This window comes from Rousettus aegyptiacus, unplaced genomic scaffold (assembly GCF_014176215.1).
Source record: "Rousettus aegyptiacus isolate mRouAeg1 unplaced genomic scaffold, mRouAeg1.p scaffold_m13_p_13, whole genome shotgun sequence".
Lineage (NCBI taxonomy): Eukaryota > Metazoa > Chordata > Mammalia > Chiroptera > Pteropodidae > Rousettus > Rousettus aegyptiacus.
In genome coordinates this window covers 40,806,562-40,823,035 of record NW_023416288.1, presented here as the reverse complement: position 1 = coordinate 40,823,035, position 16,474 = coordinate 40,806,562, and the positions used below count along the sequence as shown (strand labels likewise).

Here is a 16,474-nt window from a genome sequence, read left to right as displayed (position 1 = left end):
GGACAAGTCTTCACCTCAACTAGAATGCCTACCTTAGCTCCACACCCGATCTCTGAAACATGTCTCTAGGCTCCTAAAATGCAAATTGTCTAAGACTAAACGCATTAAAACCTCCTGCCTGGGGTAGGGATTGGTTGGCAAGGAGCAGGAGGGACCTTTCTGGGGTAATGGTCTATATCATAACGAAAACTTGGGATGCGTGTGTCAAAGCCCAGGGGATACACACTTAAGATTCAGGAGAACATGCTAACGTCTCCGACACTCTCTGAAATTCTCCCGAACTGTGATGCCTTCGGCAATGGGCAGAGGGAGGGCAGCAGACGCGGTAAAGCACGCTGAGGGCGGAGCCTAGACGCGGATACACGCGGGCGCTCACCGCAAACCCCGCCCGCACGGCTGCGTCTCCACCAGAAAACCTTTGGGGAAACACGCACCCTCCCTCCTCCCGGCCACCTTCTCTCAGTGGCATCGCTGCCGCCCGAAAGCGGTGCGGGGCAGGGGTCAGGATGGCGGCCCGACTTCCGCTGGCCCTCCGCCCCGGCCGCCCGTCCCCATCGCCGCTCACAGAGCAGCTCGGGGCGCCGTCCGACCCGCCTTCCCCATGCCGGCCAGGCCGCCCCCACATGTGATGTCATTCCTATGCTTAAAATCCTACAAGAATGCCCCCTGGTTTCAGGATAAAGCCCAAATTCTTCCAAAGGCCCCATTTCCCCGGATCGCGCTCCCCACCCCCCCCCCCATCACCCTCCTCGCCGCCCCGCCCCCACGCACGCCCACATTCCGGGCCCAGCTGCCCTGGGAAGCCGGCCACTGCCTGAACAGTCACCCTTTCCTCCGGCCACTGCGCTTTCTCCTCCCTCACCTGAAGCCGCCTCCCGCTCTCTCCCTCTGGCTAACTGACTCGGCTGGCAGCTCGCAGGTTACTTCTTCCAGCAGCTTCCCATAAGCCTCCCTGCCCATACCCGAGGGCTGGCCTCCCATCCATTTGTTAACACCTGCGTGCTCTCTGCGTCCTCCTATCGCGGTTCTGCGTGTACTTACCTGCTCACCTGTATTTCTCCCTACTAAACCTAAAGCTCCTCGGTGGGGGGATTACTTTTTGTGCCCTACCACATTCCAGTGCCAGAACGGTAACTGACATAGAGTAGACATGCAACAAATCTTCACTGAACCATTTATCATTTAACCACATGGACTTTCATTCCTGCAGGAAATCAAGTCTATACTTCACAAAAAGGAAAAGAGAAATTACATATAGATTACTTACTAGAAAACCTCTTTCTTCAACACTTGAATTTACTTGACATTTTATTTTTAAATAAATATGACCTTCCAGGGGAGATAAAAAGGGCACCTGCGAAGAAAAATGGTTGCAAAACAGTTTCAAAGAGTGATTTTTCTTGAAAAAATCTGTCAATCATAAATAGAACATGTTACATCTTAAAAACACAATATTTTCTAAAGCTAGACTATAAAATAGGTGGCTGATGAGCCAGTGGTTCCTTAGCAATAAATGCTTTCAAAGAACACATTCATTCAAGGTAGGGCTTGATGAAAACAAAACCCTAAGTCTCGAGTTAACATGATAAAGGAAACCCAGATTTAATATGAGACTATAGAGCTTATCCACTCTCCATTAACAGAATATATTCCAAAGAAGACTGGATAAACAAACTGAAATAGTAATACAATACAACAGTACTCGGTAATAAATAACAGTGAACTGCAGAATTAAAAAGTTGATCTTCAGATTCGCATGCGATTGCAAGAGGCCCCAACCAACCAAAATAGTCCCGAAAAAGAAAATCAAAGTTGGAAGAATCGCACTTCCCAATTTCAGAACTTAATCCAAAGCTACAGTAATCAAAATAGTGTGGTACTGGCATTAAGGATAGATGTATAGACCACAGGAATAGACTTGAGAGTCCATAAATAAACCAACACATGCATGGCCAATTGATTTTCGGCAGGGTACCAAGACCATTCATTCAATGAGGGAAGAGCAATCTTTTCAGCAAATAGTGCTGAGAAACTGAACAATCACATGCAAAAGAGTAAAGATGAACCCCAACCTCATAGCATATACAAAAATTAACTCAAAATGGATCAGTAATCTAAATATGAGACCTAAAACCATAAAACTCTTAGAAGAAACCAAGGGTTAATCTTTGATGATCATGGATTTGACAATTTGACATTTGGCTTCTGGATGTACCAAAAGCGTGAGCAATGAAACAAAAAAAAAAAAATTGATAAATTAGACTTCATTGAAGTTAAAAACTTTTCAGTGCGTAGGTTCCTCAAAAAATTAAAGGTAAAACCACCATATAATTAAACTATCCCACTTCTGGAAATGTATCCAAAAAAATTGAAATCAGATTCTTAAAGACATATTTGTACCCCCATGCTCACTGTAGCATTTTTCACACTAGCCAAGAGGTGAAAACAACCTAAATGTCCATCAACATATGAATGGATAAAGAAAACGTGGTATAGTCTCCTTTCTTCTCACTTCGAATATAAAAACTACCCTGGGCCACCCAGATCCTGTTCTCAGAGTCTGAAGTTTGTCTTTTAGTCTCTGAGGCTCCCCTGTGTACCTCCTCTATGTGTCCTGACCCACAGCCTGAAACTTCTGATCCTTGAGGTCAACTATTGTGTCGTTTTTCATGTCAGTTCCTATATCCTTCCGCCAAATAATAATCAGGGATTTAATAAATGTTTGCTTAAAAAACACTGCGTAGCCAAATAAATACCCGGTCTTATCCTATTGAAAAAAATAAGAATATGTGGTATGTACATACAAAAAAAAAATTATTCAGCCATTAAAAAAGGAAGGAAATTTTGTCAAATGCTACAACATAAATAAACGTGGAAGACACTATACTAAGAGAAATAAGCCAGTCACAGAAGAACAATTAGTGCGTGACTCCACTTGTAAGATATATCTAAAGTAGCTAAACTCATAAAAACAGAAGGTAGAATGATGGTTTCTGGGAGCAATTTAAAAAGCCAAACAAACAAACAAACAAACAAACGGGCCACGAGCCATATTTAACCTGTGGGCTGTAAGTCTGTCTGCTCTTGTAGTGGTCTATACCCAACTATATTAATATTGCATTAAATATAAACGGCCTAAACACTCCAACGAAAAGACGAAAGACTAATAGAGTGAATAACAAAATTTGTTTATACACAGATTTGACATATATGGACACAAACAGATTGAGAATAAAGGATAGAAAAGATATAACATATAAACACTAATCATAAGAAAGCTGTTGTAGCTATTAATACCAGACAAAATAGACATTAAGATAAAAAAGATTATCAGAAATAAAGTGAACAATTCATCAAGAAGATATCATATGCACCCAATAGAATAATTTTAAAATACATGAAACATAAACAGACAAAACAAAAATGAAGTGCTTAAGTTGAGATTCTGTTGCGCTGACTAGTTGAAAGTTTGGGGGACTGATTTTATTTTCTTCCAAATAAAATCATGCCTTCTATCTAGCATCGAAAACATTCATACAATAGAGTACACATTATGAAGTTGTACACCTGAAATTTATACAGTGTTATCAACCAATGTTACCCCAATAAATTTTTTAAATATTTTTAAAAATAAAATTTAAAAAAATTCATATACTTTTAAATAAATCATTCTTATCAACATATTCATAGTGAAGACACTGCATGTCAAAAGTATCTTTTAAATTATAAAAGCTGCTTAAGTGTATGATAATTTTAAATGATTTCAAAATAGAATTAAAGATTACAACAAACAGTAAGAAAAAATTCAGCTGGAAAGGATGCAGCATTAGAGTAAAATGGCAATATACATATATTTAAAGTGATGTTGCTTCTGGGTCAAGACAAAAAGAACGACATTACTGTCTGTCATTCCTGCTGCCCAGCGAAAAGGAATGATCTTATTTCAGTCTAAATCTAAAAATCTTTGTACTGTAAAATCAGTTTCAAAAAATTTAATCTTCCAATACAATAAAGATAAGTTAAAGGAAGAACTCTTGGCCAAAAAATATAGGTTTCAATAGACTGATTCCATGATACAAACCTCCAAGTTTCTGAATTTAAGAGGCGTCATAATGCAGAATCAAAGCATCAGATGCCTCATTACCATCATTTATCATAAATGCTCCTGCTTTTCCTTTTCCATACTGTCAGTTTTAAGTTCCTTGGGCTCCCAATGCTAATTAATAGAATTCACTCTTTAGCTCAAAGAATGCTGCTAGTAAAAAAGAATATCAGAAAGATGAGAAGAAAATGTTCCCTTCCACCCTACAGCTGCAACAGGTAGACGATACTCTTGGTGGGAAGCTGGTCCTGATAAAGTGAGTTGAGAACATTCACAGAAGAGGCGATGTTGCTGCCACTGCTGAGTGTGGCTACGTGTGAACCTACTCTGTTTTCTGTTTAACGAAAGGGTCTTTTGGGATAGCTGCACCTCAAAGATTATTGTTAAGAGCTGTGAAATGTCACCTGTACCCAGGGTGACTGGAGTTTTTTATACACTAGGGGATCCTGTGAATAATTGTGCCAGGCATAAACCAGGACAGCTTTGAGCATACCGGACCCCTAACCACTCTTCCTATGACCTCGAAATTCTACAGTGCTACTCGTTTCACTTCATAATTGTTTGCCCTGATACCATTTAAATTGACGTCTCTATATCCTGGAAGTAGAAATACCTGTGAGGTTTCTTTAAGTCAGAAGATGAGCTGTGGGATGCCCTTCTTCCTCTGTCCATAAACACATAGTAAAACCTAGGACTACTCTGGATTCTCTATTCGAAGAAAAGATTTGAGAGTCTGCAACTCATTGTGACTCATAACTTAAATTCCAGGACGCCAGTCTTTACATCGGCTCTCTATAAACCTAAAATGACAAGGCAATCTGCTGTCCGTGGTGTCTTAAAACAGCAGAGCAGAGTCTGGGTTAACCTCAAAAGACATTCCATTCTGAAGATCTCAGCGATAATCCTTGTGACCGGAGCTTCATTGGTCCAGGCACCAGGAAAATAAGCAAAGGCTCCCTGTACCAGGGTTACCCGGGGAGATGGTAAGATTCGGGAGACTTGTTTACTCTCTCAAAGTCTTCCATTTTTACCACCAATTTAAAGGACATCTGAACCTATTTTAAATATTCTCCTTATATCAACTACAAAATATTGGAACAAATACTTTGCTTCCCCCCTGCCACTCACAAAAGCACATTTGGGACAAGTTTTACATCTAAATTGTATTCGACTCAGAAAGAGACTTTAAAGTATTAGATAACAACCAATCAAATTGAGAGATTTGATTTTGCACTCAATCATGTAGTTGGCTATGTAAGTTATAATTTCAAAAGAATTAAGAGAATAGAAATATCATAATTTATTTTTAATGTGACATTTTGAATTAAAATGGCAGCCAAAAAATTTCAAAAGAGCAAACAATTTATAGTTAACATATGCTCAACAAAACTGTAATCGCTTTCATTTTAGAGATTAATGAAATCCCTGGCATATGTAGAAATTGGCTACATGACAGACAACAAGTAAGGAACACAGTTCACAGAACTACCTACTCCGGTTTCTGTTTATCTAATTTGCAAGTTTTGTTTTAATAATTTAAAATAAAATAGTACCATGTAGCATTTTGTAAATTACCATTTCTGTATACCCACAAAATACTTACAACTGATCTTCACAAGGATATTAAAAAATCCTTTTAAAAAAACTTTACTACATGATTTCATTTAGTACGATTTTAAATGCATTTTAATTTAAAAATTAACAAAGCATTGTCTACATAGCAATATGCTTATTAGACAATTGAGACCAAAAAAGTTTTCTACTGAAAACATCACCAGTAGCTCTTTCGATACATGGGAGTTAAACAATTTTGAATAAATTTTAGTTTTAGACATAGTTGTAATTTGGCATTTTAGTACCCAGAAAATCAATGTGCAAGTGATATAGAATCTTAAAGAATTATAACATGAAAGACGAACATAGGAGAAAAGCCCAAATACCAAACATGCATGAACAAAGTAAAGATGCCCAACTACAAGAGTCTAAAGAAAGAAAAATTCAAAATGAAGATTTACAAGAGTGGTTAGTGAAATGAAAACATATGGGCCAAAATTTAAGGATAGATCTTTTAAGCTCGTTAGTTTTAAGCAAAGAAAATACGGCAACCTTTTCCTGGAAGAAATAGCTCAGTAGCTCTCGCTCTCTTACATCATAATTTATCTAAGACAGACAAAATGAAAGACACACAAAAAAAAAAACAAAAAAACAAACAAAAAAAAAAACCCAGCATCACTCAATTTGTTAAACTAGTTGAATCATTTAAAAAAAAAAAGTACATGAATTTTTCTAAATTAGCATGTTAAAATACATTTATGCATTAACGATAATCAAAATTTCATATATAGTCTGTTTTTCTCTATCAACGATAAGAAAAAATCCCATGTTCCATGGAATTTTAAAGTTAGACTGTTTTCATGTAACCTAATATTTCATACTCAGAAAACAATATCCCAGCGAAATGAAGTGGCTTTGTTTAATGTTAAAGAGGAAATTACTAGCAGGGCAAACATTAGAAACCAGGCCTCCTAATTTTTCTACTTCTTCATCTCTATATTCTGACTACAAAAATCTTGTCATACTTAAATATACCTCTGTCTTATAAAGCAGGAGTCAACGCAACGACTAAAGTTTGCCTCTGGCTCTCACTGCTTAAAATGGTCTTGTTAGCTATTGAAAATTTAGTTACATCCCATTATGATGAAAAACCACCCTATAGTGATATTATGCAGATCTGAATGTTAAAGCTTTAAACGAGGGAAAGTGTGGGAAGGAGAGCCCTTAGATTCATGAGTACTTTTCTAAGAAATTAGCTTATCTTTCTCTATCTTGTCAAAACTAAATTTATAAAATACAACTCATTTCAAAATATTGGTTCAAAAGGACAAGTGACTATGTTTAAAACTGCAAGCTTAATATCTACATGCAAGAAGTAATACTTCCAGTTATAAAAAGAGTCATTGGGATGTAAAGTATATCATAGGGAATATAGTCAATAATATCGTAATAACTCTGTATAGACTTATCAGGGTGATCACTTTGTAAGTTATATAAATGTCTAATCACCATGTTACACACATGGAACTAATATAACATCGTATGTCAACTGTAATTGAAAAATAAATTAATAAAAAGAAATAACAGTTATGTGGTCAGAACTGACATTTAGAATAAAGCAGCATACACTGCTTTCAAGATTTAACTATTAAAATACACGGCAGAAATGCCTCCGACATCAAAAACACATACCACATAGGTAAACCCACACCTAGTTAAAATGTACAATTCTAAGAACACACATTTTCGGCCCCAAATTTCAAATCCTTGAAAGTACTACTGGGGCATTTCCACTGACCTAAGTTTTCTAAAAATAAATAAATAGATTTGGATTACCTTGTCCAGAGCAAATTTAGTGTTTCCTACGGACGACAGCGACAGTGTGTGAGACCCGACCAGGGCGAAGTTGCTGGTGCGCACGTGGCTGAGCCCGGCCGGGCTGGCCGTACCTGCGGGGGAGAGGGAGGGGGCCACGGAGCTCACTTCCCAGCGCGCTGTCAGCGTGATTGATAAGTCCCTCACCCTGCCCCGGACGGAGCTACCGCAGAGAAAACAGCCTCATCCTCCTCCAGTTTCCACGTATGGGGGGAAACATCGAGTTTCTTCATGAAAGAAAACCGTCAAGTATTTTATCTTTAACTAAAGTGAAGTACAGCCACTCCTTAACATTTGGGATGGACAGGTTGTTGAAGGTGCACAACCTAAAAATGTGTACACAGAATGCAATGTTCCTATAAGTGAGGAGAGAGGACGTCACGGCAGTGGTCTAAGATGGCGTAATGAGCAGCAGAGACTGAACTACACACAGCCGTTCCTCATCATTCTCCTGTACCAAGAAGAGACCAAAAGTCCAAAGGAGGTGAATAAAACCAGCTCCACACTAATAATCCCCTTCGGAAAACAGGCCTAAAGCCGTTCTACAAAGGGACCTTCCTGGCACCCCAGTTCCCAGTGAACAGAAAGTTGCTTTCCTGACACGCTCCGAGGCCAGGAATGCTCAGCAAAGTTAAAAGAAGTCAACTCCACAGTGTGGCCGGCACACAACAAACCTACAGAACAGAAGACGCTACAGTGAAGAGTGACGCTATCCGCTGCTGCTGTCAAGTGACGAGGTACCTCACGTGTCACTCCTGCGAGCGCCTGACGATGTCACGACGGCTAGCCTGTGGTGGTTTGGGACGAAGGTGCAACCAGACGGCATGCTAGGCTGGCCGGTAGTCTTACATGTTACTGAAAACCATATACGAAATGCTATTCGAAGACGACTAAGCTAAACACTCCTAAGTCAAGATGGCTACACGTTTAAGTCTGCAACTGCTTAGTTCTTTCCCTTATTCCAGTGATTCGAATGGTTTCAGATCCACTCACCTGAAGAATGAAGGGCACTTTTCTAAAAGAAAGTGTAAAGAAACACAAGTTATTTTCTTTACTGATGCACAGATTTAAATACCAAATACAAAACTCTACTACTGCAAGAACTACACTTCAGAAAACATTATTTTATCTACATAAACCAGAGATTTTCCCTCCATTAGTATATTTTAAAGATTTCCAGAGTGCTAAGGGTTTAGAAATGGTTATTAACCAATTTACAATCATATGTGTACAGTAAAGATCTCTCAAGGAAGCCCAGTTTTTAAAACATTCTACTTACTGTGGTTATAGATGTGAGAAGTCGCTTTGGAGTAATAGCCTAAAAGAAAAGATAACTTAGTACATTTCCTATGAAATATTATAATTCAGAGCTTAAAAATAACCAACCTTGAGATACTCTCACATAGAAAATAATTCTTAAATATGAATGTATCATAATTGAGTCCTCAATTAAGGCTTAACCCACACTGTCATTCCTTTTTTGACCCAGGAAAAGGACAAAAGAGCAAAGACCAAGAAAGACGGGGACCAAGCGAGAGGTTCTGACCCTGCTACCTCATTGCTCAGTACCAGTTGCGGGGCGCTGGTGAGAGACAAGGGTTCAGTGGAAACCCTTGAGAAAAGTCTGAAGAGGTAGTGAAAGTCGGCCGTCCAGTAAACGGACAGGAAACAGAAAGACCCAGCTTGAGTGTACGCGTAGCTTATACTTAGGCACATGATCACTCAGTGCAAGTTTACTTTCTGTATTCGCACCTATTAATTGCGGTAACTGAAATTTGGGGCATGAAAATGATCCAAAAACTTGATAATCACTCAACATTGCACATAAGTTTAAAATGATATGTTATTTCTGATTATAATGTTTTCATTGGGTTTCTTTCATTCTCACCTTGGATTTGTATGCCTTTTTCTTCTTTTCAAGTACTGATGGATCTTTCTTTTGCACCTATACACAAATCCCAAGCATAATTAGCTTAAAATCGGATATCTTTAAGAAAGGTATGCTAATAGTTATTTTAGAAACTTTACCCGCTTACCAAGCTGTAAACTTCAATATTTATTTCAAAGTCATTGGACACATCTTGCCTAGAAAAATAAAGCATTAAAACTAAGAAAAATATCAAGTTTGCCATTAAAAATGATAAATTGTCTATTTTTTCATAAAAAATGGTAAACTGTCTATTTTTTCCTACAATACAAAACAAATATTTTCCTCAGTATTTTACAACTCAAAATCTTTAATAAAGGTAATTTTTTAAAACTGTATTTTGACTCATTTCAAAATAAACCTGTGACACTAAATATAAATGTCTTTTCATTGAGACTGAATATGTAATATGTTAAGATTTAAAGCATATGTGAAGAAATTATGGTCCAGATTTTACATATACATATATTTTTAAACACTTCAGAACATTAAACACCTGTAGTCACATGGAAGAAAGGTGCTACCCAATGGAAGGAAGTATCAGAAACATAAAAGTTAAACCAACAAATTGAAAACTGAGTTTACTTCTCCATATAAAAAGAATGAACATACTGCATTTCAAAGATTAATGCCATCTGCATGCTTAGACTACATTAACTATTAAAAAAAAATGTGTTTGAGTCATCGAAAGCCTCATTTACTTACAGAGTGAAGGTAGTAGAGAATGTCAGAGCATCCCCATTAAGAGAATTGGAAGTACTTGCTAATGGTGTGGCTACCAGATTTTCAACTCCTGCTTTTAGTATAATTAAGAAATAGTAATTTGCTGCATCTGCAAAAAGTAATCACATTATATAATAAGCACAAGCAAAATCAGACTCAGATACAGCATTCTGACAGACCAAGGAAATAAATACTGCAACTGATCGATATAAAATTTATTTAAAATGTTCTAAAATCACGAAAAGGTAAGAAATAAGCGGACAGTTGTAATTCTGGAATAAGCATCATCAAGTTCTTTTCCTATTATGTGAATTAAAATGACTTCACTCCAAATTCCTCAACTGCTGCTGACTTTGAATTTTACCTATTGATACCTAATTCTTCAGCTAATAGTAAATACCTCAAAAAGATAAATTATAGGTTATTTCAAAACTGAGATTAAAAAACTGTATTTCAGTGAAAGTTACTCAGAGATAAATTCTAATGAAAACATCAACTATTTCTTCACTATTTGTCATTAAATAACCACATATCTGAAAGAACATACCAAAAGATTTCTGCCCACACACCAAAATGGGACAATAGCAAGAATTAGAACTTAGGCTACCTTATTCCTACCACAATGCTCAAGCTTTTAAAGATCTCTATTCTTTACTTTCCCTGCACCTCAAACTCACTTCTCACATCCTTTCCCTCAAAGAGAATGTTCCATAGAAAAATTTAAAGAGATCTTAACAAAAAAAAAAAAATTATCCAAAACTTAATAAAACTTTAATTATATTAAGCTTGCTATTAATACCCCGCCTTGTGCTCAGATCCTGGTGCCTAGTCTCCTTTACCCACTTTGCTTTTGCTTCTACATGATTTTGGCTAGAATACATAGTTTTTTGTTTGTTTGTTTTATTATTATTTATGCCTACAGCACCTGGTCTTCCTAGGTGGTCTCCCATCCAAGTACTAACCAGGCCCGACCTTGCATAGCTTCTGAGATCAGACATTGGGCTTGTTCAGGGTGGCATGGCCATAGACCATGGATTGTGGCTCCATTGGGGTGCGAACCCAGGACTTTCTGCGTGTAAGGCAGACGTGCTAACCACTACACTATGGACCATGTCCTAGAATATATAGTCTAGGAAATTTTATTATCCAATCTAGAGGGGCAAAGGAAATAACATTTCAGTACAAGTATCTCCATTGTGATGCTCTTCACTCCCACAACCAGTAACTCAGGACTTATGGAACAAATGACTATAATGGGATGAATTTTAAATAAAGTAAAATAAGTTCTCTTAGACAGCCCAATACTTTCCACAACAAAATCAGAGTCAAATGATCCTCTATGTCAGGATAACTCATCTTAGAAAAATATTTTATGTTAAAAGTTACGTTTACCCGGCCTTACTTTCAGATCAGAGCCATGTCTGTTATTGTGTGGCTCGTAAGCCCATGTACGCAATTTCTCCTCGGTTATCGTTATACACGTATCTCTACAAAAGGAACTGAGGGCCCAGATAAGACTTTTGCATCTTTATGAGTGTTCTACTCATTGGCATTTGTACAACTTCGGTCTAGGTGAGGTTCATAACGTAACGTGATCTAAAAGTGATGCAAACAGAAATCACCATACCTGGTTTCTGAACTGTGCTGCAGACAAAATCTGCTTTTAGAGGCAAGCGGATTTCTGACAAAGTAATTGATCCTTTGGATGGGAGAAATTCACTTTGGGTTGCGGGACCAGCCTTATTCTTCCTCTGAGGCCCTTCATTCTTCAGCTTGTTCAGATCATCGAGCAAAAGTGTTCTCTTCTCAGCTATATAAAAAAAATATGCAAGTTAATATTAAAACTGTAACTGTTTCTAAGAGACCAATTCAAGAAAATGTGCTGCTGTGACAACTGTACCTAAGACCAAAGACGAAATCAGTAACATTTTTTTATATAAACCAGTGGTAGGTAGTTGGGGAAAACCTTAATTGCTCATTTGTTCACCAAGTCCTTATAATTCAGTGCTTACGCTTTTGGTCAGTTTTCTCGTGTGTATAATCTCTGTCAACCATCACCACACACACACACACCCCAAAATTCATGTACTTTTCAAGCTATATGCAGATAGATAGGTACAGGGATAGTGTGTGTGTGTGTACACATATGTGTGTACAAACATATTCATACTCTTTACAACTATATTCCCTCAAATGCATTCCAGTTTCTTTCACCTGTTCATGTAAACTCCATCTTATTTGACATGTAGAATTGTCAGGAACCATGTAAGAAATAAAAAAACAGACTAACCGAAACAGATGACTGGAAAAGCCTTTTGCTCTAAAATTAGATTTCTGGATAAACTAGATGAAATGCGTTTTCCCTGGTTTGAAACTGTGCTGGAATTATTTCAGGTGTGTCGCACGTACTTGCAATTAGAAGGAGTCTTTCTGCTTCGGCTTCCTCCAGGGACCCTTTTCCGTGCTCTTCATCAACACAGCAGTTAAGAGCCTGGCTAGCTTGATAGATCACTGTCTGCTGCAAATTTATTTCATTATTCAGTTCCTGGCAAAAATAATGAGAAGAGGAAAAAACTCACTTTTTAATTAACATTTTCACTTTACTTAAACTTCAGTTGTAACTAATCCAATTGGATAACTTCCAAAATTTCCAGAGAGTAAAGTCAAAATGTTATAGCTTCATTGTTCAAGTTTCTAGATTATGCACCAAAATCATTTAATATGCTGTAAAAATTGCACTATCAACATTCTTCCTTATGAAAAGACTTTCAACTCATACTCACTAAAATTATAATTGGGACTATGTCTAACAAAGTAGAGACGTAGACATTATCTGATTCCTTTTCTTTAAATTACATGTATGTTGTAATTTTTTAAATGTTTTCCTTAGCATAAAGGAACCTCTAAGAGCAAAACCAATTTCACAGTTCGCCATCATGTAATTTACAATTATACTTTAAAGACAGTTATGAGAAACATGTTTAAGAATAAACAACCCAACAATATCAAATAAGCTCCTTCCAACTTTTCTAGGAAAGAGGATGTTCCTCATATTACACTGAATTCAAGGGCAATTATTGAGCTCCTATGTGTCAGACGCGGCTCCAGTCACTTAGGGCACAGGGACGAATAAAGGTGGGCCCTTGTCCTCAAGGAGCTCGGTCCAAACCCCCTTTCCACAGAAGTGCACACCTGCATTTTCTGTTTGATGTTAACTTGACGAGGCAAAGCATTCGTCTCTTCAGCATTCTTTTTTCCCTGCAATTTTGACGTGACGTCTTCCTTCCGAACAATCACCTGCTTTATCGAAGGACGATCTACTTCTTTGATTCTTTGAGACCTATATGCATCGATGCTGCAGGAAGTAAGTTATACTCTATTAAAAATCCAGCAATAAGCGACATCCTTTATTGAACATTTCAGCAGAATTTGATACTGATATTGAAATGTGTCAGCAGAACAGTTCACCAGAATGGGGAAAATGCCACTGGGTGAAAGAGAGGCTGATAAAAGTCATTCCAAAGTTTTATACAGGGTAATTATTAATTATGCTATAATTGTAAATAACGCGTCCATCTACACCACGACCCTTAGTGAGTGGATGCCTTCCCAAAACGTTCTCACCTGTAAAGAAGATCACGATCTTCAGAGCCGATGCTGTCACCAGACTCAGCCCGAGGGACACGGGGTCTCTGGAATTTCCCTGGTTTTGGACTCTCATCACTGATGCTGGTGTCCTTCAATTCCAGTCTAGGCGAGGAAACTAAACTCTGCAGGGAAGCACATCAGACGTTAGTAGGTTTTACGGATTACACTGATCCTCAATCAAAATTCTGAAGAATCGAAGGAATTCTTCTCTATTATTCGGAAAAAAATAAAGAATAAGTTCTCTGACTCATCAGAAAAAAAAAGACAAACTAAAATAAGTTCCTAAAAAGTACATGAATAAATAAGCAAAAGTTGAAAGCTAAAACCTACACTTGTAACCCTTTTCAAAATTATTTCTAATTGAATCGATTTCCAAACAAAGCTGCAGTTATCAATTTAGGGTGCTAGCTAAGAATATAGCAAGCTCTCATAAATGTTAGTCATTTATCTGTGCTAAATACTAAGATACTGATACGTTTTAACAGTCATTTCAATCCCTTGATGTAAGTACTATTTTAACCTCATTTGACAGACGAGGGATCCATGGAGAAAAGGTTAAACGACCTGACCAATACACATAAGGAAGTGCCAGAGCCAGGATCCGAACGCAAATGTCTGGCCTGTTAAGCCATGACACCGTCTGCATTTTATCTAAGGTCAACAGGAAGCCACTGAGGAATTTTAAGATTGCTTTGAAGAGACTATCAGGTTTGCAAAAGCCCCTGCTAAACAGAGTGCCAACTCCCCATGCACCCGATAAAACAAAAGGAGACCCCCGAGCCACTCAGCCTCCGCGCGTCCTGGGCCGTTTGCGTCGAGTCCTTCCTCACCTCTGGACCCACCACGCCAACTGTCTGCGCCAATGGAGCGAGCAGAGACATGGAGGAGATGTTCAGCGCGTCTTCCTGGTCTTCGCTTTCTGCTCCTGCCTGATCCGCCTCCTCTTGGCTCCTCGCCACATCGAGCTCCCCAGCCTCTAGGACGTCGCTGAAGATGTCGTTAATTACTTGTGAACTATTGATGTCGTCGCCATCCACGCTCATCTCAATTTCACGTACCACTTCTGAAAAATATTTCATGAGTAAATAACCGTGATTCAGACCTTTAAGAATTAAAGGGATCCCAGAGATCTAACGTTCGTATGCTCACTAAATAAATAGGAAAAACGGCCATAAGAAAAAGCACCTCCTAAATAAAAAGAAATAAATAAAATATACTAACATATAAAAGCCAAATAATTTTCAAAGTTCCAATACCATTTTCTAAGCAATTAAAGTGAAAATTCTCAAAAGCTGATTCAATGCTTTGGGTGTAAGAAAAAATATAAAGTAAAAACTCAGATTGCAGGGTAACAGCCCAAAGCTTCAGACTTGCAAAAAAAAAAATGTCCTTTCAAATAACCTTTCTTATTGGTGGAGCTGCCCTTACGCAGGGCAGTCGACAGCGACTTGCCGGCATCACTTGGCACAGGATTCGCAAATCACTTCAAGGGCCACGAACGCCCCCTACAGTATGCGCAAGGCATGGACGGGCAGCACAGCTCCTTCCCCAAGGAAGGCTGAGCAACAAACAGCCTCAACAAGATTCTCACGGGGTCCGTGACCCTGAGATGACTGTACTATCTCTCTGTGGAAGCTACGGTGTTTCTTAGGCAAAGTAAAGAGGGAGAGAGCATTTTAAAATCACGAGCCATTTAGAAATATAGAACGCTGTATATTTGAGTACGTGCTTCCACTGATATATTATTTCTCATAAAAGTGTCTGGTGTTAATAAAAAATAAAGAAGAAAAACCAACCTGTCTGTTGCTCAATCTTTGGGTCTGATGTTACTTTTAAAGACTTCTCCTCTTCTAAAAACAATGTTATTTTCAAAGGGCTAGACTTCATCATTTCACATTCAGTGAAACCTAAAAAGTTCTCAAGAAAAACCATATTAATATATGTAAGAGCCTAGAATATTTTTAGTTAAGGAAGGAGTCTTCCGTATCTTTTTTTTCTGATTATAAAATTGCATTTCAAATCTAGAAATGTACAGGGAATTCCCCCAAACACCTGCCCTCTCTTATCTTTCCCATCTCTCTCTTCCTCCACACCCAGAGAAAGGGGCATCTGTCTTACTAGGTTGTTTTTTGTTCTTCCAATTGACCCCATGTGTACATACGTGCATATCCTTTTGTTTTATCAGAAGACGATCATACCTACATGCTATTCTAAAATCTGTTTTTCACTTTTTAAAAAAAGTGTCAATAAAAACATTTAATAAACTAGTAATAGAAGGAAACTACCTTGACATAATATAGGCCATATATAAGAAGCCCAACGCTAACATTATACTCCTCTAAGATCAGAAACAAGACAAGGATACCCAGTCTCACCACTTCTAATCAACAAAGCTTTGGAAGTCCCAGTCAGAGCAATAGGCAAGAAAAAAAAAAAGGACTCCAATTTTAAAAGAGGTAAAATTATTTTTGTTTACAGATGACATTCTGTTAAATAGACAACTCTAAATATTACACACACACAAACACACACACACACATACACACACAGTGTTAGAATAAACAAATTCAGCAAAGATGCGGGATACCAAATCAACACAAAAATTAGTTGCCTGAATACACACTACCAATGAACAATATGAAAAG

General features: G+C 38.0%; 1 protein-coding gene across 4 annotated transcripts in view; it reads right to left on the bottom strand.

The window, feature by feature from the left end:
• Positions 1-16,474, bottom strand: part of ANLN (anillin actin binding protein) — a 47,552-nt gene that overhangs the window by 8,908 nt on the left and 22,170 nt on the right. The window contains exons 9-22 of one of the 4 annotated variants that reach the window (XM_036230482.1): positions 15,626-15,736; positions 14,660-14,892; positions 13,806-13,951; positions 13,374-13,536; positions 12,591-12,726; positions 11,809-11,991; positions 10,164-10,290; positions 9,568-9,616; positions 9,420-9,476; positions 8,811-8,849; positions 8,525-8,546; positions 7,493-7,605; positions 6,209-6,262; positions 1,268-1,354 (exon numbers count right to left, since the gene is read on the bottom strand). In XM_036230482.1, the coding sequence (XP_036086375.1) occupies positions 1,268-1,354; positions 6,209-6,262; positions 7,493-7,605; positions 8,525-8,546; positions 8,811-8,849; positions 9,420-9,476; positions 9,568-9,616; positions 10,164-10,290; positions 11,809-11,991; positions 12,591-12,726; positions 13,374-13,536; positions 13,806-13,951; positions 14,660-14,892; positions 15,626-15,736 (1,520 nt within the window). The remainder of the gene's footprint in view (positions 1-1,267; positions 1,355-6,208; positions 6,263-7,492; positions 7,606-8,524; positions 8,547-8,810; positions 8,850-9,419; positions 9,477-9,567; positions 9,617-10,163; positions 10,291-11,808; positions 11,992-12,590; positions 12,727-13,373; positions 13,537-13,805; positions 13,952-14,659; positions 14,893-15,625; positions 15,737-16,474) is intronic. The other 3 variants (XM_036230483.1, XM_016159792.2, XM_036230484.1) reach the window with 3 other exon arrangements.